General features: G+C 42.3%; 2 protein-coding genes across 3 annotated transcripts; both read right to left on the reverse strand.

Annotated features, from left to right (window-relative positions):
• Nucleotides 1-462: 462 nt before the first annotated feature.
• On the reverse strand, nucleotides 463-5,807 carry LOC121940594 (MKRN2 opposite strand protein-like). 2 transcript variants are annotated; one of them, XM_088071284.1, is made up of 4 exons: nucleotides 5,203-5,807; nucleotides 4,773-4,822; nucleotides 1,079-1,247; nucleotides 463-917 (listed from the first exon to the last, which is right to left on the reverse strand). In XM_088071284.1, exons 1-4 carry the CDS (start codon nucleotides 5,403-5,405, stop codon nucleotides 686-688), a joined length of 654 nt encoding a protein of 217 aa, XP_087927410.1. In that variant the 5' UTR covers nucleotides 5,406-5,807; the 3' UTR covers nucleotides 463-685. The 2 variants fall into 2 exon arrangements, with proteins under 2 accessions (XP_087927410.1, XP_087927411.1); XM_088071285.1 differs by having other exon boundaries at nucleotides 780-917; nucleotides 1,057-1,247.
• A 127-nt stretch (nucleotides 5,808-5,934) lies between these two features.
• Nucleotides 5,935-20,599, reverse strand: LOC121965340 (regulator of G protein signaling 9-binding protein). The gene is made up of 5 exons (XM_088071267.1): nucleotides 20,157-20,599; nucleotides 8,004-8,220; nucleotides 7,152-7,355; nucleotides 6,507-6,649; nucleotides 5,935-6,322 (listed from the first exon to the last, which is right to left on the reverse strand). The coding sequence occupies exons 2-5, from the start codon at nucleotides 8,203-8,205 to the stop codon at nucleotides 6,143-6,145; spliced, it is 729 nt and encodes a 242-aa protein (XP_087927393.1). The 5' UTR covers nucleotides 8,206-8,220; nucleotides 20,157-20,599; the 3' UTR covers nucleotides 5,935-6,142.
• Nucleotides 20,600-21,096: the final 497 nt, after the last annotated feature.

Below are 21,096 nucleotides of genomic sequence, written 5' to 3' on the forward strand. Positions count from 1 at the left end.
TTTGAACACAGACCACTCCGACTCCATGTCCCAAAGGTCCCTCAGGATGCACAAAAAGTTCTTCTGAAGCTGCGAGTGGAATACGTGGTGCACAAGGGCCTTGACCAGACGATCCTAATTCACCCTCACTACACATTTGGGTTTACTGGATCTGTCCAGCAGCCTCCCATCACCTGATCCAGCTCACCACCAGGTGGTGATCAGGTGACAACTCTGCTACTCTCTTCACCAGAGTGTCCGAGACTTATGGCTGCAGGTCTGCTGATACGACCACAGAGTCATGATTGGACTTTGGCCTCAGGCTCCAACATCAAGTTCACTATGGACAGTCCATGACGAAGACAGTAGTCCACTAACAAAGGCTCAGATCAGGCCATTCCTGACCTGCTCTGAGAATTTGAAACATTTACTCCAAAATCTGAATACTTGTGTCATTGACCATAAAAATTATTTTAGGACAAGTTTTAACAAAACAGGATTTATTACTGTCATTATTGCAAAAGTTTAAACAGGAGAGAAAAGTTTCAGCTTCATTTGGATTTCATTAAAACCGCACAAGAAGGAATGCGGACGCCCGAAACCAAAAACCATATTGTGAGACAAAAGTCCACTAAGACGATGTTTATTTATCAACCTCCTGTCTGTCTTCTGTCTGTTCTCTGTATGTTGTCCTGTCTGTCTTCTGTCAATCCTCCTGTCTTTCATCTTGTCTGTCCCTCTGTCTGTCCACCATGTAATACTGATGTCTCTGGATGTGGTGGTACAGCGTGGTGAACTTGGCGACCCTTCTTGTCTTCGGCAGGATAAAGCTGTGAGTGAATGTCTCTCTAGTCAGAGAGCTCCGCCCCTCCGCAGCCAGGACGCCATTAACGAACAGAAGACAAAATGAGAAGCAGTTATGGTCCTCCTCATGGAACCTGAGAGACAGAGATAGACAGGATAGAGACAGGAGCGAGACAGATAGGAGAGAGACCAACAGATGTGAGGTGTACCTGTGTCAGGTGTAAGGTGTACCTGTGCAGGTGTGATGTGTACCTGTACAGGTGTGAGTAGTACCTGTATCAGGTGTGAGGTGTACCTGTGCCAGGCGGGGTCCCACATGGGTCCATCAGAGAAGCGGTCCAGGTACTGGTCCCACTGAGCCAGCAGGTGGAACATGTCGGGTCGGACCAGAGGGACGCTAACGCAGCTCTCCCACCCACTGTGGTCCCTCCTTACACCTGCGCAAGTGTAGTTATACACAACTCCTACACACACACACACACACACACACACACACACACACACACACACACCTTTATGAGTTTCTTTAATGATAAAATTCTAACTATAAGAGATAAAATTCACCTTTTGCCCTCAACTGACCTGACCTCAGACACAGGTAGCCTGGATATGGCAGCAAGGCCTGAAATTTATTTGGACCATTTTTTTCCCATTGACCTTCGCCAACTCTCTACTTTGATTTCTGCATCTAAGCCATCAACATGCCCGTTAGACCCCATCCCAACTAAGCTCCTTCAGGAAGTTTTACCCTTATTAGACAACTCTTTATTAGATACAATCAGTGCGTCTTTATTAACGGGCGATGTACCTCAGTCTTTTAAAGCAGCTGTCGTTAAACCTCTTCTAAAGAAGCCCACTCTCCATCCTGAGATTTTAGCTAACTATAGACTGATATCTAATCTCCCCTTTTTTTCTAAAATCCTTGAGAGAGTGGTTGCTACTCAACTCAACTTTGTGACTTTCTCCAAGGTAATAGTTTATTTGAGGACTTTCAGCCAGGTTTTAGAGTTCATCATAGTACAGAGACGGCACTAGTAAAAATGAATAAGGACTTATTGATTGCCTCTTATAAAAAACTCGTCCCTGTATTGATTCCATAAGATCTCAGTGCCACATTTGACACCGTTGACCATCAAATCTTACTGCACAGACTGGAACACTTAATTGGCCTCAAAGGAACGGCACTAAGCTGGTTTAATTCATACTTATCAGATCATTCCCAGTTTGTTCATATTAATGAACAATCCTCCGCACATACTAAGGTCTGCTTCGGAGTGCCACAAGGTTCTGTGCTTGGACCAATCCTTTTTACTTTATATATGCTTCCCCATGGCAACATAATTAGAAATCACTCTGTAAATTTCCACTGCTATGCGGATGATATGAAACTGTATCTATGTATGAAACCAGATGAAACTGATCAGTTATCTAGACTATGAGCATGCCTTAAGGAAATAAAAGCCTGGATGAGCTGCAATTTACTGATGTTAAATTCAGACAAAAATTGAGCATAGCGTTAGTTCAGGCAGGCCACATGGTCAAGAGCTGCTACTGTTGATATCAGCTGATATCATGCAAGCCTCATCAGCTGATGGCCAGTATATTCACCTCTAGGCATCTGATTCGTTTAACTCACTCAGGCGGCCTTATTTAAGCTGCTCTAGCCCGCCTGCTCTTACCTGTTCCCTCTGCATGCCGCTTTTGCGCCCTCCCCCTCCCTGCCTCCTCCTTTGTGCCGTTCTGACTTGTTCTATGATGTTGTGTCATTGATGCCCTCCCTGCCTCAGAAACGTGTGCTGTTCCTGTTTAATGCTTTCCACATAAGCACGTGGAAGGGCAGGGGTTCCCCATAGCAGAGCCATACCGCCAAATACTTATAACTGCAATAAGCTAAATCTAAAAGCTGCTAAAAAGTGTTTTTCTTGACTAAGTGGTCCTGACTGAACTGAAATTATTGTTCTTGACCCAAAAATCTCAGAAACCCTTGGCCTCTAGCACAACTGTAAGGAACCTCTGAGTTTTATTTGATCAAGATTTATCTTTTGCTTCCCATATAATATAAACTTCAAGGACTGCATTCTTTCACTTGCGTAACATTGCAAAAATTAGACATCCTGTCTCAAACAGATGCCAAAAATTAGTGCACAGATTTATCACTTTTAGGCTGGATTACTGTAACTCCCTATTATCCAGTTTCCCCAACAAGTCTCTGAAGTCTCTCCAACTGGTGCAGAACGCTGCTGCACATGTTCTAACAGGAACCAAGAAAAGGGATCATGTTTCTCCTGTTTTAGCTTATTCCATCTTATCTTTCACATTTCATAGTTCCCTATCAACCCTCAAGAGCACTGTGCAATGAAAACACAGGGTTACTTGTGGTTCCCAAAGTCTCCAAAAGTAGGATGGGAGTCAGAGCCTTAAGCAACCATGCCCCTCTTTTCAATCAATCAATCAATCAATCAATCAATCAACTTTATTTATAGAGTACTTTTCATACAAAGAATGTGGCACAAAATGCTTCACACATTAAAAACGTAACCCGTGGAGGGGCCAGGACAGGCCCAAGAGAGCACAGAAAGATGAAATAAAAGGCACTGAACCGAATGGCCTCGGATAAAAAACACGTGGCTGAGCTCGAGGACTAAAATGAGGAGACGCCATCACAGAGGGCCGTTCGGACCAGGAGCCGATCATAGCTCACCAAGACACCGTCACAGAACTCACCATGCTCCAGGCAGATGGAGGGGTCCGGGCCAGAACCACAAAGCTGTGGACAGGACCCCCCCATCCAACCAGGACAGGACAACCCCCAGGATGGCATCCCCACAGCCAGAGCCAATCACAGCTGCCGGTGCGAAGGGCCCTCAGAGGAAACACCAGAGGTTCAATAAATAACTAAAAACAAAATAGATCAACAATATCTATTTAAGACTAAACGGTGAATATGTTGAGAGTAAAATGAAATATGAAAAATCAACAACAGTATAACAACCTAAGAATCTAAATAAATAGGTAGATAAACAACTAAATAATACAGATTAGTTAAAAGCTTGATTAAAAGCAGCCCTCAGGTCCTCCGACAGGCTGTGCTCTCTTTCGGGTCCCCATCAGCACACGTGCTGCTGAATTTTGGATTAGTTGTAATTGAGTATTATCTCTGTGCTGATGCTGTGATCCTGCCTTTGGTTGTGCTCGTGCTGTGGCTGTACTGATACTGTGCCCCCCGCTCGCCCTGATCGTGGTCTGGTCCTGGTTGCGCCGATGCTGTGATCCTGCCTTTGGACACCTCCCTATCAACATGTGCATGAGACTGTTATCATCTCTCTCAACATCATCAGAGTGCAATTAATGATTTCACACCTACCGTTATTGTAATATGACATGCATCTGTTTCTATTATTGCTGTGCCTCTCTCCCCCTCTCTCCCCTCTCTCCTCCTCTCTCCCCCTCTCCTCCCCTCTCTCCCCCTCTCTCTTTCTCTTTCCTTTTTTGTCATGATTGTATTTCATTTGTTTCTGTTTACGACATCTATTGCTCGTCTGTCCGTCCTGAAGACGGATCCCTCATCATCCTCTACCGCTCTTCCTGAGGTTTCTTCCTCTTTTTTTCCCCGTTACAGGGGTTCTTTTTCGGGAGTTTTTCCTCAGGTGATGTGAGGGTCTGAGGGCAGAGGGATGTCGTACACTGTAAAGCCCTCTGAGACGAACCATGTTTTGTGATAATGGGCTCTATAAATAAAATTGACTTGACTTTTATGAAGACCAGAGAGTAGAGTGTTGCAGTAGTCAGACACATCAGCGTCTCTGAGTTTGCTTAGGAGAGAAACAGGTGGACTCTGGCAATATTTTTACGTTGGTAAAATACCGTTTTTGTTGTTTTTAATATGTGGAATAAAACCAAGCTCAGAGTCAAAGATGACACCCAGGTTTTTACTTGTTGAGATGGTCTTAAAAACCAGGAATACGTTCCTTTCGTTTTCTGTGTCATACCTGAAGTGTTGGAAATCCCAGTATGAAGATCTGACGTCCCATCAAAGTCTCTGAAGAGGACAGAAGGACACACACGGGTTACATTGTTCTCTGCTGGTCTCTACTGGTTTCTCTGGTCTCTGCAGGTCTCTACTGGTCTCTGCTGGTCTCTACTGGTTTCACTGGTCTCTGCAGGTCTCTACTGGTCTCTACTGGTTTCACTGGTCTCTGCTGTTCTCTGCTGGTCTCTACTGGTTTCACTGGTCTCTACTGGTCTCTACAGGTTTTACTGGTCTCTGCTGGTCTCTACTGGTTTCACTGGTCTCTGCTGGTTACACTGGTCTCTGCTGGTCTCTACGGGTTTCACTGGTCTCTGCTAGTTTATGCTGGTTTCACTGGTCTCTGCTGGTTACACTGGTCTCTGCAGGTCTCTTCTGGAGTGTGAATGTACCTGTTGATGTTGTCGTGTGCAGGAGCGACGAGGAGGCAGCAGGAGGTCTTGTGTCCGTTGGTGAGGGGGGAGGGGAGGCTGACCGGCGCCTCCTGCAGTCTGCTCCCCCTTAGCTCCTCTCCGCAGCTCGGACACTCCTCCGGCACCGAGAAGCAGAAGATCTCCTTCTGACAGTGATGGAGGCGGATCACAGTCTGCTCCATCTCCTGCTGCTCCTTCTCGTATTCCTCCTTTGACTCCTCCTCCTGTTTCTCTTTCTGTTCCTCCTCCTCCTGGTATTCTAGCTTTGATTCCTCTTCCTGTTTCTCCTCTTTTTACTCCTCAGAATTTCTCCTCCTCTTGACTTGTTTTCTTCTTCTCTGCTCCTCTCGTCTCGTCTGTCGTCTGTCTCTTCTTTCCCTCCTCTGTGGTACACCTGGTTGCTAGGTAACAGCCTATCAAGTGACATAACTGTCTGGCTCCAGCCTATCAGGTTGCAGGAGCTCAGACAGACGGTCATGTGACCCGTCTGAACAGGTGACCTTCGGACTGTGTTGAAACCAGCACTGACCTGCAGGGCGGAGTCGTCATGGAAACCAGCGCTGACCTGCAGGGCGGAGTCGATCTTTAAAGGGACACACTGAATGTAGGTCAGAGTGAGTGAGTGTGTGTGTGTGTGTGTGTGTGTGTGTGTGTGTGTGTGTATTGACAGGTGTGTTGATCTGGTAAAAAAGTGACGACTCACTCTTAAAATGACTTTTTAAAACATTTATTTTCAGACATTTTTGGATTTGATTTAATCTCAGATTAAATTTAATCTCTCATTAGATTTAATCTCAGTTTACATTAATTCTCTCAGATTAAATTTAATTGCTGATCAACTCGCAGTAATCTGCTGTGAGACGTGATGTCGGCGTCCCGGGACACCTTCCTGTGAGTCCGTCCTCAGGACTTTGCCCCTCTACCCGACGCAGCCCCAGCACGCCGGCTGGCAGCACGCCACCGTCTTGTTGCTGTTGTTGTTGGAGATGACCTCCACCTCCATCAGGTCCTCCAGGTTGTCCTCCAGGTCATCCAGGTCTCCACCTGCCTCCACCCACGCAGGCTGTGTCGCCTCCACCGACCAGAACGCCACCGGGACCTGCGGAGACATGTTCACACAGGACACAGCCAGGGACATGAGGTGTCCCCTGCAGGAAGTGTACCCTCTAAGAAGGTGTCCCCCTGAAGGAGGGTTCCCCTCTCAGAAGGTGTCCCCCCACAGGAGGTGTCCCCTCTCAGGAGGTGTCCCCTCTCAGGATGTGTACCCTCTGGCTCTGACTCACCCTCAGCTGCATCTCACTCAGCATGGTCTCCAGTCCTACAATGTGATTAGTCAGATCAGGACTCGGCTCGTCCTCCAGGGAAATCCATGGCGCCTGGACGGACGCCACCCGAGCAGCCACACCCACCACGCCATCGACACATCCTGAAGACACGAGAGACAGACGGACAGGTTCCAGGTCAGTCAAACTCTTTACATTGTCAAAACAAACCAGACGTCTGATCCTGAATCCTGGATCCCGGATCAGATTCTGGATCCTGAATCAAGGTCTCCGAGTCTTTAAGGAATATCAATCCACAAAGAAAGGTACAGAGAATCAAAATGTTCCAGGTGGTTCCAGGTGTGGGAGAAGATAGAGATGCTGAGAGTCCCTGATGGACAGGTAAGGAGACACAGATGAAGAGGCTCAGGTGAAGAGAGACAGGTGAGGGGAGACAGGTGAGGAGGGATGGGTGAGGAGAGACAGGTGAGGGGAGACAGGTGAGGAGGGACAGGTGAGGAGGGACAGGTGAGGAGGGACAGGTGAGGAGGGATGGGTGAGGAGAGACAGGTGAGGAAGGACAGATGAGGAGGGACAGGTGAGGAAGGACAGTGGCTCAGCCAATCACAGAGCAGCACAGATAGGAAGTTAACGCCATCAGCTGACCTGTGTTGACCAATGAGTGTCGGTCGCAGCGCTGCGTCAGAGGGAACTGTCCAATCAGGTCGCAGGCCTTACGCAGGTCAGACAGGAAGTTCTCTAACGCTGACAGGAAGAGGACCCAGAGACGCTCAGACACCTGTCTGTCCTCCAAACCTGAGGGGAAAGAGTCACCGTCTGACAGGAGATGCACCAGACGGCGAGACAGACCTGCAGAGAGACAGGCAGGGACAGACAGAGACAGAAAGGTGAGACAGATAGACAGAGAGACAGAATGGTGAGACAGACAGAGAGAGAAAGACAGAATAGTGAGGCAGACAGAGAGACAGACAGCTGAGACAGACAGAGAGACAGACAGCTGAGACAGACAGAGAGAGAAAGACAGAAAGATGAGACAGACAGGTGAAACAGACAGGGAGACAAACAGGTGAGACACAAACAGGAAGATGTTCAGGAGGACAGGTGTGTGGACATGTGTCTCTGTGGACAGGTGTGTCTTTGTCTCTGTGGACAGGTGTCTCTGTGGACAGGTGTGTCTGTGTCTCTGTGGACAGGTGTGTCTGTGTCTCTGTGGACAGGTGTGTCTGTGTCTCTGTGGATAGGTGTGTCTGTGTCTGTGAACAGGTGTCTCTGTGGACAGGTGTGTCTGTGTCTCTGTGGACAGGTGTGTCTGTGTCTCTGTGGACAGGTGTCTCTGTGGACAGGTGTCTCTGTGGACAGGTGTGTCTGTGTCTCTGTGGACAGGTGTGTCTGTGTCTCTGTGGTGAGGTGTGTCTGTGTCTCTGTGGACAGGTGTCTCTGTGGACAGGTGTCTCTGTGGACAGGTGTGTCTGTGTCTCTGTGGACAGGTGTGTGTACCGCTGCAGATGCGGTGAGCGAGCGCTCTCGTCTCGTCCATCTCGTCCCTCAGAAAGTTACAGTCCGCCGCGCTGCCGAGAGACGCCGCCAGCTGCTGGAAACAGGAAGTGACCCGGCTGAGGGCCTCCTGAGCGCGCTCACACTCCACCTGCTGCCGCCGCCGCAACGCCAGCTCGTCCACTGACCACCGCCACCGACTCATGATGTCATCACCCACCTGCAGAAGGGCGGAGACAGGTGAAGGACGGACTAGCATCCAACAAACATCCAACCAACATCTGCCAAACATCCAACAAACATCTGACATACAAGAAACATCTGACAAACATCCAACCAACATTTGACAATCATCCAACAAACATCTGAAAAGCATCCAACCAACATCCAACAATCATCTGAAAAAACATCCAACAATCATCCAACCAACATCTGACAAACATCCAACAATCATCCAACCAAGATCTGACAAACATCCAACAATCATCCAACCAACATCTGACAAACATCCAACAATCATCCAACCAACATCTGGCAAACATCCAACAAACTTCCAACCATCATCCAACAAACATCCAACAATCATCTAACAAACATCCAACCAACATCTGACAAACATCCAACAAACATCTGACATACAAGAAACATCTGACAAACATCCAACCAACATTTGACAATCATCCAACAAACATCTGAAAAGCATCCAACCAACATCCAACAATCATCTGAAAAAACATCCAACAATCATCCAACCAACATCTGACAAACATCCAACAATCATCCAACCAAGATCTGACAAACATCCAACAATCATCCAACAAACATCCAACCAACATCTGACAAACATCCAACAATCATCCAACCAACATCTGGCAAACATCCAACAAAACTTCCAACCATCATCCAACAAACATCCAACAATCATCTAACAAACATCCAACAATCACCCAACCAACATCTGACAAACATAGAACCAACATCTGATAAACATCCAACAGTCTTCCAACAACCATCCAACCAACATCTGCCAAACATCCAACAATCATCCAACCAACATCTGACATAGAACCAACATCTGATAAACATCCAACAATCATCCAACAAACATCCAACCAACATCTGCCAAACATCCAACAATCATCCAACCAACATCTGACAAACACCCAACCAACATCTGACAAACATCCAACCAACATCTGACATACAAGAAACATCTGACAAACATCCAACCAACATTTGACAATCATCCAACAAACATCTGACAAGCATCCAACCAACATCTGACAAACATCCAACCAACATTTGACAATCATCCAAGAAACATCTGACAAACATCCAACCAACATCTGCCAAACATCCAACAATCATCCAACCAACATCTCAAAAACATCCAACCAACATCTGACAAACATCCAACAATCATCCAACCAAGATCTGACAAACATCCAACAATCATCCAACAAACATCCAACCAACATCTGACAAACATCCAACAATCATCCAACCATCATCCAACAAACATCTGACATACAAGAAACATCTGACATACAAGAAACATCTGACAAACATCCAACCAACATCTGCCAAACATCCAACAATCATCCAACCAACATCTGACAAACACCCAACCAACATCTGACAAACATCCAACCAAAATCTGACATACAAGAAACATCTGACAAACATTCAACCAACATTTGACAATCATCCAACAAACATCTGACAAGCATCCAACCAACATATGACAAACATCCAACCAACATTTGACAATCATCCAACAAACATCTGAAAAGCATCCAACCAACATCCAACAAACATCCAACAATCATCTGAAAAAACATCCAACAATCATCCAACCAACATCCAACAATCATCCAACCAACATCTGACAAACATAGAACCAACATCTGATAAACATCCAACAAACATCCAACAATCATCCAACAAACATCCAACCAACATCTGCCAAACATCCAACCAACATCTGCCAAACATCCAACCAACATCTGCCAAACATCCAACAAACATCTGACATACAAGAAACATCTGACAAACATCCAACCAACATTTGACAATCATCCAACAAACATCTGAAAAGCATCCAACCAACATCCAACAATCATCTGAAAAAACATCCAACAATCATCCAACCAACATCTGACAAACATCCAACAATCATCCAACCAAGATCTGACAAACATCCAACAATCATCCAACCAACATCTGACAAACATCCAACAAACATCCCACAATCATCTGACCAACATCTGACAATCATCCAACCAACATCTGACAAACATCCAACAATCATCCAACCAACATCTGATAAACATCCAACAAACATCTGACAAACATCCAACATCCAACCAACATCTGACAAACATCCAACCAACATCCCACAATCATCCGACCAACATCTGACAAACATCCAACAATTATCCAACCAACATCTGACAAACATCCAACAATCATCCAACCAACATCCAACAATCATCCAACCAACATCTGATAAACATCCAACAAACATCCAACAATCATCTGACCAACATCTGACAAACATCCAACAATCATCCAACCAACATTTGACAAACATCCAACAATCATCCAACCAACATCTGATAAACATCCAACAAATATCTGACGAACATCCAACAATCATCCAACCAACATCTGAAAAACATCCAACAATCCTCTGAAAAACATCCAACAATCATCCAACCAACATCTGACAAACATCCAACAATCATCCAACCAAAATCTGACAAACATCCAACAATCATCCAACCAAAATCTGACAAACATCCAACAATCATCCAACCAAAATCTGACAAACATCCAACAATCATCCAACCAACATCTGAAAAACATCCAACAATCATCTGAAAAAACATCCAACAATCAACCAACCAACATCTGACAAACATCCAAATATCATCCAACCAACATCTGATAAACATCCAACTAACATCTGACAAACATCCAATAATCATCCAACAAACATCTGAAAAACATCCAACAATCATCTGAAAAAACATCCAACAATCATCAGACCAAAATCTGACAAACATCCAACAATCATCCAACCAACATCTCAAAAACATCCAACCAACATCTGACAAACATCCAACAATCATCCAACCAACATCTGATAAACATCCAACCAACATCTGACGAACATCCAACAATCATCCAACCAACATCTGAAAAAATCCAACAATCATCTGAAAAACATCCAACAATCATCCAACCAACATCTGACAAACATCCAACAATCATCCAACCAAAATCTGAAAAACATCCAACAATCATCCAACCAACATCTGAAAAACATCCAACAATCATTTGAAAAAACATCCAACAATCAACCAACCAACATCTGCCAAACATCCAAATATCATCCAACCAAAATCTGCCAAACATCCAACAATCATCCAACCAACATCTGAAAAACATCCAACATCCAACCAACATCTGACAAACATCCAACAATCATCCAACCCAAACCTAAAAAACATCCAACAATCATCTAACAAACATCCAACAATCATCCAACCAACATCTGACAAACATAGAACCAACATCTGATAAACATCCAACAATCATCCAACCAACATCTGACAAACGTCCAACAAACTTCCAACCATCATCCAACAAACATCTGACATACAAGAAACATCTGACAAACATCCAACCAACATTTGACAATCATCCAACAAACATCTGAAAAGCATCCAACCAACATCCAACAAACATCTGACAAACATCCAACAATCATCCAACCAACATCTGAAAAACATCCAACATCCAACCAACATCTGCCAAACATCCAAATATCATCCAACCAAAATCTGCCAAACATCCAACAATCATCCAACCAACATCTGAAAAACATCCAACATCCAACCAACATCTGACAAACATCCAACAATCATCCAACCCAAATCTAAAAACATCCAACAATCATCTAACAAACATCCAACAATCATCCAACCAACATCTGACAAACATAGAACCAACATCTGATAAACATCCAACAATCATCCAACCAACATCTGACAAACGTCCAACAAACTTCCAACCATCATCCAACAAACATCTAAAATACAAGAAACATCTGACAAACATCCAACCAACATTTGACAATCATCCAACAAACATCTGACAAGCATCCAACCAACATCTGACAAACATCCAACCAACATTTGACAATCATCCAAGAAACATCTGAAAAGCATCCAACCAACATCCAACAAACATCCAACAATCATCTGAAAAAACATCCAACAATCATCCAACCAACATCTGACAAACATCCAACAATCATCCAACCAAGATCTGACAAACATCCAACAATCATCCAACAAACATCCAACCAACATCTGACAAACATCCAACAATCATCCAACCAACATCTGACAAACATCCAACAAACTTCCAACCATCATCCAACAAACATCTGACATACAAGAAACATCTGACAAACATCCAACCAACATCTGCCAAACATCCAACAATCATCCAACCAACATCTGACAAACACCCAACCAACATCTGACAAACATCCAACCAAAATCTGACATACAAGAAACATCTGACAAACATTCAACCAACATTTGACAATCATCCAACAAACATCTGACAAGCATCCAACCAACATATGACAAACATCCAACCAACATTTGACAATCATCCAACAAACATCTGAAAAGCATCCAACCAACATCCAACAAACATCCAACAATCATCTGAAAAAACATCCAACAATCATCCAACCAACATCCAACAATCATCCAACCAACATCTGACAAACATAGAACCAACATCTGATAAACATCCAACAAACATCCAACAAACATCCAACCAACATCTGCCAAACATCCAACCAACATCTGACAAACATCCAACAAACATCTGACATACAAGAAACATCTGACAAACATCCAACCAACATTTGACAATCATCCAACAAACATCTGAAAAGCATCCAACCAACATCCAACAATCATCTGAAAAAACATCCAACAATCATCCAACCAACATCTGACAAACATCCAACAATCATCCAACCAAGATCTGACAAACATCCAACAATCATCCAACAAACATCCAACCAACATCTGACAAACATCCAACAATCATCCAACCAACATCTGGCAAACATCCAACAAACTTCCAACCATCATCCAACAAACATCCAACAATCATCTAACAAACATCCAACAATCACCCAACCAACATCTGCCAAACATCCAACCAACATCTGACAAACATCCAACAATCATCCAACCCAAATCTAAAAACATCCAACAATCATCTAACAAACATCCAACAATCATCCAACCAACATCTGACAAACATAGAACCAACATCTGATAAACATCCAACAATCATCCAACCAACATCTGACAAACGTCCAACAAACTTCCAACCATCATCCAACAAACATCTGAAATACAAGAAACATCTGACAAACATCCAACCAACATTTGACAATCATCCAACAAACATCTGACAAGCATCCAACCAACATCTGAAAAACATCCAACAATCATCTGAAAAAACATCCAACAATCAACCAACCAACATCTGACAAACATCCAAATATCATCCAACCAACATCTGATTAACATCCAACTAACATCTGACAAACATCCAATAATCATCCAACAAACATCTGAAAAACATCCAACAATCATCTGAAAAAACATCCAACAATCATCAGACCAAAATCTGACAAACATCCAACAATCATCCAACCAACATCTCAAAAACATCCAACCAACATCTGACAAACATCCAACAATCATCCAACCAAGATCTGACAAACATCCAACAATCATCCAACAAACATCCAACCAACATCTGACAAACATCCAACAATCATCCAACCATCATCCAACAAACATCTGACATACAAGAAACATCTGACATACAAGAAACATCTGACAAACATCCAACCAACATCTGCCAAACATCCAACAATCATCCAACCAACATCTGACAAACACCCAACCAACATCTGACAAACATCCAACCAAAATCTGACATACAAGAAACATCTGACAAACATTCAACCAACATTTGACAATCATCCAACAAACATCTGACAAGCATCCAACCAACATATGACAAACATCCAACCAACATTTGACAATCATCCAACAAACATCTGAAAAGCATCCAACCAACATCCAACAAACATCCAACAATCATCTGAAAAAACATCCAACAATCATCCAACCAACATCCAACAATCATCCAACCAACATCTGACAAACATAGAACCAACATCTGATAAACATCCAACAAACATCCAACAATCATCCAACAAACATCCAACCAACATCTGCCAAACATCCAACCAACATCTGCCAAACATCCAACCAACATCTGCCAAACATCCAACAAACATCTGACATACAAGAAACATCTGACAAACATCCAACCAACATTTGACAATCATCCAACAAACATCTGAAAAGCATCCAACCAACATCCAACAATCATCTGAAAAACATCCAACAATCATCCAACCAACATCTGACAAACATCCAACAATCATCCAACCAAGATCTGACAAACATCCAACAATCATCCAACCAACATCTGACAAACATCCAACAATCATCCAACCAACATCTGGCAAACATCCAACAAACTTCCAACCATCATCCAACAAACATCCAACAATCATCTAACAAACATCCAACCAACATCTGACAAACATCCAACAAACATCTGACATACAAGAAACATCTGACAAACATCCAACCAACATTTGACAATCATCCAACAAACATCTGAAAAGCATCCAACCAACATCCAACAATCATCTGAAAAAACATCCAACAATCATCCAACCAACATCTGACAAACATCCAACAATCATCCAACCAACATCTGACAAACATCCAACAAGCATCCAACAAACATCCAACCAACATCTGACAAACATCCAACAATCATCCAACCAACATCTGGCAAACATCCAACAAAACTTCCAACCATCATCCAACAAACATCCAACAATCATCTAACAAACATCCAACAATCACCCAACCAACATCTGACAAACATAGAACCAACATCTGATAAACATCCAACAGTCTTCCAACAACCATCCAACCAACATCTGCCAAACATCCAACAATCATCCAACCAACATCTGACAAACATAGAACCAACATCTGATAAACATCCAACAATCATCCAACAAACATCCAACCAACATCTGCCAAACATCCAACAATCATCCAACCAACATCTGACAAACACCCAACCAACATCTGACAAACATCCAACCAACATCTGACATACAAGAAACATCTGACAAACATCCAACCAACATTTGACAATCATCCAACAAACATCTGACAAGCATCCAACCAACATCTGACAAACATCCAACCAACATTTGACAATCATCCAAGAAACATCTGACAAACATCCAACCAACATCTGCCAAACATCCAACAATCATCCAACCAACATCTCAAAAACATCCAACCAACATCTGACAAACATCCAACAATCATCAAACAAACAACTAACAAACATCCAACAATCATCCAACAAACATCCAACCAACATCTGACAAACATCCAACAATCATCCAACCATCATCCAACAAACATCTGACATACAAGAAACATCTGACATACAAGAAACATCTGACAAACATCCAACCAACATCTGCCAAACATCCAACAATCATCCAACCAACATCTGACAAACACCCAACCAACATCTGACAAACATCCAACCAAAATCTGACATACAAGAAACATCTGACAAACATTCAACCAACATTTGACAATCATCCAACAAACATCTGACAAGCATCCAACCAACATATGACAAACATCCAACCAACATTTGACAATCATCCAACAAACATCTGAAAAGCATCCAACCAACATCCAACAAACATCCAACAATCATCTGAAAAAACATCCAACAATCATCCAACCAACATCCAACAATCATCCAACCAACATCTGACAAACATAGAACCAACATCTGATAAACATCCAACAAACATCCAACAATCATCCAACAAACATCCAACCAACATCTGCCAAACATCCAACCAACATCTGCCAAACATCCAACCAACATCTGCCAAACATCCAACAAACATCTGACATACAAGAAACATCTGACAAACATCCAACCAACATTTGACAATCATCCAACAAACATCTGAAAAGCATCCAACCAACATCCAACAATCATCTGAAAAAACATCCAACAATCATCCAACCAACATCTGACAAACATCCAACAATCATCCAACCAAGATCTGACAAACATCCAACAATCATCCAACCAACATCTGACAAACATCCAACAATCATCCAACCAACATCTGGCAAACATCCAACAAACTTCCAACCATCATCCAACAAACATCCAACAATCATCTAACAAACATCCAACCAACATCTGACAAACATCCAACAAACATCTGACATACAAGAAACATCTGACAAACATCCAACCAACATTTGACAATCATCCAACAAACATCTGAAAAGCATCCAACCAACATCCAACAATCATCTGAAAAAACATCCAACAATCATCCAACCAACATCTGACAAACATCCAACAATCATCCAACCAACATCTGACAAACATCCAACAATCATCCAACAAACATCCAACCAACATCTGACAAACATCCAACAATCATCCAACCAACATCTGGCAAACATCCAACAAAACTTCCAACCATCATCCAACAAACATCCAACAATCATCTAACAAACATCCAACAATCACCCAACCAACATCTGACAAACATAGAACCAACATCTGATAAACATCCAACAGTCTTCCAACAACCATCCAACCAACATCTGCCAAACATCCAACAATCATCCAACCAACATCTGACAAACATAGAACCAACATCTGATAAACATCCAACAATCATCCAACAAACATCCAACCAACATCTGCCAAACATCCAACAATCATCCAACCAACATCTGACAAACACCCAACCAACATCTGACAAACATCCAACCAACATCTGACATACAAGAAACATCTGACAAACATCCAACCAACATTTGACAATCATCCAACAAACATCTGACAAGCATCCAACCAACATCTGACAAACATCCAACCAACATTTGACAATCATCCAAGAAACATCTGACAAACATCCAACCAACATCTGCCAAACATCCAACAATCATCCAACCAACATCTCAAAAACATCCAACCAACATCTGACAAACATCCAACAATCATCCAACCAAGATCTGACAAACATCCAACAATCATCCAACAAACATCCAACCAACATCTGACAAACATCCAACAATCATCCAACCATCATCCAACAAACATCTGACATACAAGAAACATCTGACATACAAGAAACATCTGACAAACATCCAACCAACATCTGCCAAACATCCAACAATCATCCAACCAACATCTGACAAACACCCAACCAACATCTGACAAACATCCAACCAAAATCTGACATACAAGAAACATCTGACAAACATTCAACCAACATTTGACAATCATCCAACAAACATCTGACAAGCATCCAACCAACATATGACAAACATCCAACCAACATTTGACAATCATCCAACAAACATCTGAAAAGCATCCAACCAACATCCAACAAACATCCAACAATCATCTGAAAAAACATCCAACAATCATCCAACCAACATCCAACAATCATCCAACCAACATCTGACAAACATAGAACCAACATCTGATAAACATCCAACAAACATCCAACAATCATCCAACAAACATCCAACCAACATCTGCCAAACATCCAACCAACATCTGCCAAACATCCAACCAACATCTGCCAAACATCCAACAAACATCTGACATACAAGAAACATCTGACAAACATCCAACCAACATTTGACAATCATCCAACAAACATCTGAAAAGCATCCAACCAACATCCAACAATCATCTGAAAACATCCAACAATCATCCAACCAACATCTGACAAACATCCAACAATCATCCAACAAGATCTGACAAACATCCAACAATCATCCAACCAACATCTGACAAACATCCAACAATCATCCAACCAACATCTGACAAACATCCAACAAACATCCAACAATCATCCAACAAACATCCAACCAACATCTGACAAACATCCAACCAACATCTGACAAACATCCAACAAACATCTGACATACAAGAAACATCTGACAAACATCCAACCAACATTTGACAATCATCCAACAAACATCTGAAAAGCATCCAACCAACATCCAACAATCATCTGAAAAAACATCCAACAATCATCCAACCAACATCTGACAAACATCCAACAATCATCCAACCAAGATCTGACAAACATCCAACAATCATCCAACAAACATCCAACCAACATCTGACAAACATCCAACAATCATCCAACCAACATCTGGCAAACATCCAACAAACTTCCAACCATCATCCAACAAACATCCAACAATCATCTAACAAACATCCAACAATCACCCAACCAACATCTGACAAACATAGAACCAACATCTGATAAACATCCAAGTCTTCCAACAACCATCCAACCAACATCTGCCAAACATCCAACAATCATCCAACCAACATCTGACAAACATAGAACCAACATCTGATAAACATCCAACAATCATCCAACAAACATCCAACCAACATCTGCCAAACATCCAACAATCATCCAACCAACATCTGACAAACATCCAACCAACATCTGACAAACATCCAACCAACATCTGACATACAAGAAACATCTGACAAACATCCAACCAACATTTGACAATCATCCAACAAACATCTGACAAGCATCCAACCAACATCTGACAAACATCCAACCAACATTTGACAATCATCCAACAAACATCTGAAAAGCATCCAACCAACATCCAACAAACATCCAACAATCATCTGAAAAAACATCCAACAATCATCCAACCAACATCTGACAAACATCCAACAATCATCCAACAAGATCTGACAAACATCCAACAATCATCCAACAAACATCCAACCAACATCTGACAAACATCCAACAATCATCCAACCAACATCTGACAAACATCCAACAAACTTCCAACCATCATCCAACAAACATCTGACATACAAGAAACATCTGACATACAAGAAACATCTGACAAACATCCAACCAACATCTGCCAAACATCCAACAATCATCCAACCAACATCTGACAAACACCCAACCAACATCTGACAAACATCCAACCAAAATTGGACATACAAGAAACATCTGACAAACATTCAACCAACATTTGACAATCATCCAACAAACATCTGACAAGCATCCAACCAACATCTGACAAACATCCAACAAACATTTGACAATCATCCAACAAACATCTGAAAAGCATCCAACCAACATCCAACAATCATCTGAAAAAACATCCAACAATTATCCAACCAACATCTGACAAACATCCAACAATCATCCAACCAACATCTGACAAACATCCAACAATCATCCAACAAGATCTGACAAACATCCAACAATCATCCAACAAACATCCAACCAACATCTGACAAACATCCAACAATCATCCAACCAACATCTGACAAACATCCAACAAACTTCCAACCATCATCCAACAAACATCTGACATACAAGAAACATCTGACAAACATCCAACCAACATTTGACAATCATCCAACAAACATTTGACAATCATCCAACAAACATCTGAAAAGCATCCAACCAACATCTGACAAACATCCAACCAACATCCAACAAACATCCAATCAACGTCTGACAAACATCCGATCTACATCCAACCAACATCCAACAAACATCCAATCAACGTCTGACAAACATCCGATCTACATCTGACAAACATCCAACCTACATCCGACAACCTCTGCATGAGCCTGCCTTTGTGAAAATGGACCAAACTTAATATATAAATTAAAATATAAAAGTGAATTCATGAATAAATTAATTCTTTGACGTGTAGTCTCCACGGACAGATCCGTGAAACTTCAGTGAATCTGATAATCAATCAATAACACAACTGAAGCATTTATAAACATGATCAATTAAATGTCTGAAATTCAATGAGTTTTTAATGACTGTGACATGAAGTTTTATTGATTTAAATGTTTAAATGTCTGCAGTCCTACCTGCTGCTGGTCACCACTCCATCCACCGTCCTCTGCTTCTTCTTCTGTGGTGTCGGGCAGGTTTCTATAAACACTCTTCTTCTGCTCTCGGGGGTCGGCGGGGTTTTTAATTAACGGCAGCTGAGCTCCTCCCAGGAGACGCTCTGTTTCACCCTCAGCTCTGCCTGGCAGACAAACCTCTTTCTCAGTGCTTCACCTGTGCAGGTAGACTGCATCATGTCACCTAGATACTAGCTCAGGGCAACGTTTCCGTCCATCACTGTTGCCATGGTGAACCCTACGGCTAACACAATGACTCAGAGGACGACCTCACGCTCCTGATTACAATGAGAGGAATCTTCATCACCATCACCATCATCACCACCATCATCATCATCATCACCATCATCACCACCATCACCATCATCATAATCATCACCATTACCATCATCATCATCATCATCACCATCATCATCATCACCATCATCACCATCATCATCATCATCATCATCACCATCATCATCATCATCATCACCATCATCATCATCACCATCATCACCATCATCATCATCATCATCATCACCATCATCATCATCATCACCATCATCATCACCATCATCATCATCACCATCATCATCATCATTATCACCATCATCATCACCATCATCACATAATCATCATCATCATCACCATCACCATCATCATCATCACCATCATCATCACCATCATTATCATCGTCATCATCACCATCATCATAATCATCACCATTACCATCATCATCATCATCATCACCATCATCACATCATCATCATCATCACCATCATCATCACCATCATCAGCATCATCATCACCATCATTATCATCATCATCACCATCATCTTCATCACCACCTACATCATCATCATCACCATCATCATCATCAGCATCATCATCACCACCATCATCATCATCATCAGCAGCA

This window comes from Plectropomus leopardus, chromosome 2, assembly GCF_026936395.1.
Source record: "Plectropomus leopardus strain MGB_pleo_1.0 chromosome 2, ASM2693639v1, whole genome shotgun sequence".
Lineage (NCBI taxonomy): Eukaryota > Metazoa > Chordata > Actinopteri > Perciformes > Serranidae > Plectropomus > Plectropomus leopardus.

Coding starts and splice junctions, on each gene's coding strand:
- LOC121940594 (XM_088071284.1), bottom strand. CDS start 5,405: ATGGAGCAGACTGTGATCCGCCTCCATCACTGTCAGAAGGAGATCTTC. Junction 1,248..4,772: donor TGGGATTTCCAACACTTCAG/GTATGACACAGA, acceptor GTGTGTGTGTAG/GAGTTGTGTATAACTACACT. Junction 918..1,078: donor TGGGACCCCGCCTGGCACAG/GTACACCTCACA, acceptor TCTGTCTCTCAG/GTTCCATGAGGAGGACCATA.
- LOC121965340 (XM_088071267.1), bottom strand. CDS start 8,205: ATGAGTCGGTGGCGGTGGTCAGTGGACGAGCTGGCGTTGCGGCGGCGG. Junction 6,650..7,151: donor ACACTCATTGGTCAACACAG/GTCAGCTGATGG, acceptor TCGTGTCTTCAG/GATGTGTCGATGGCGTGGTG. Junction 6,323..6,506: donor TGAGTGAGATGCAGCTGAGG/GTGAGTCAGAGC, acceptor ATGTCTCCGCAG/GTCCCGGTGGCGTTCTGGTC.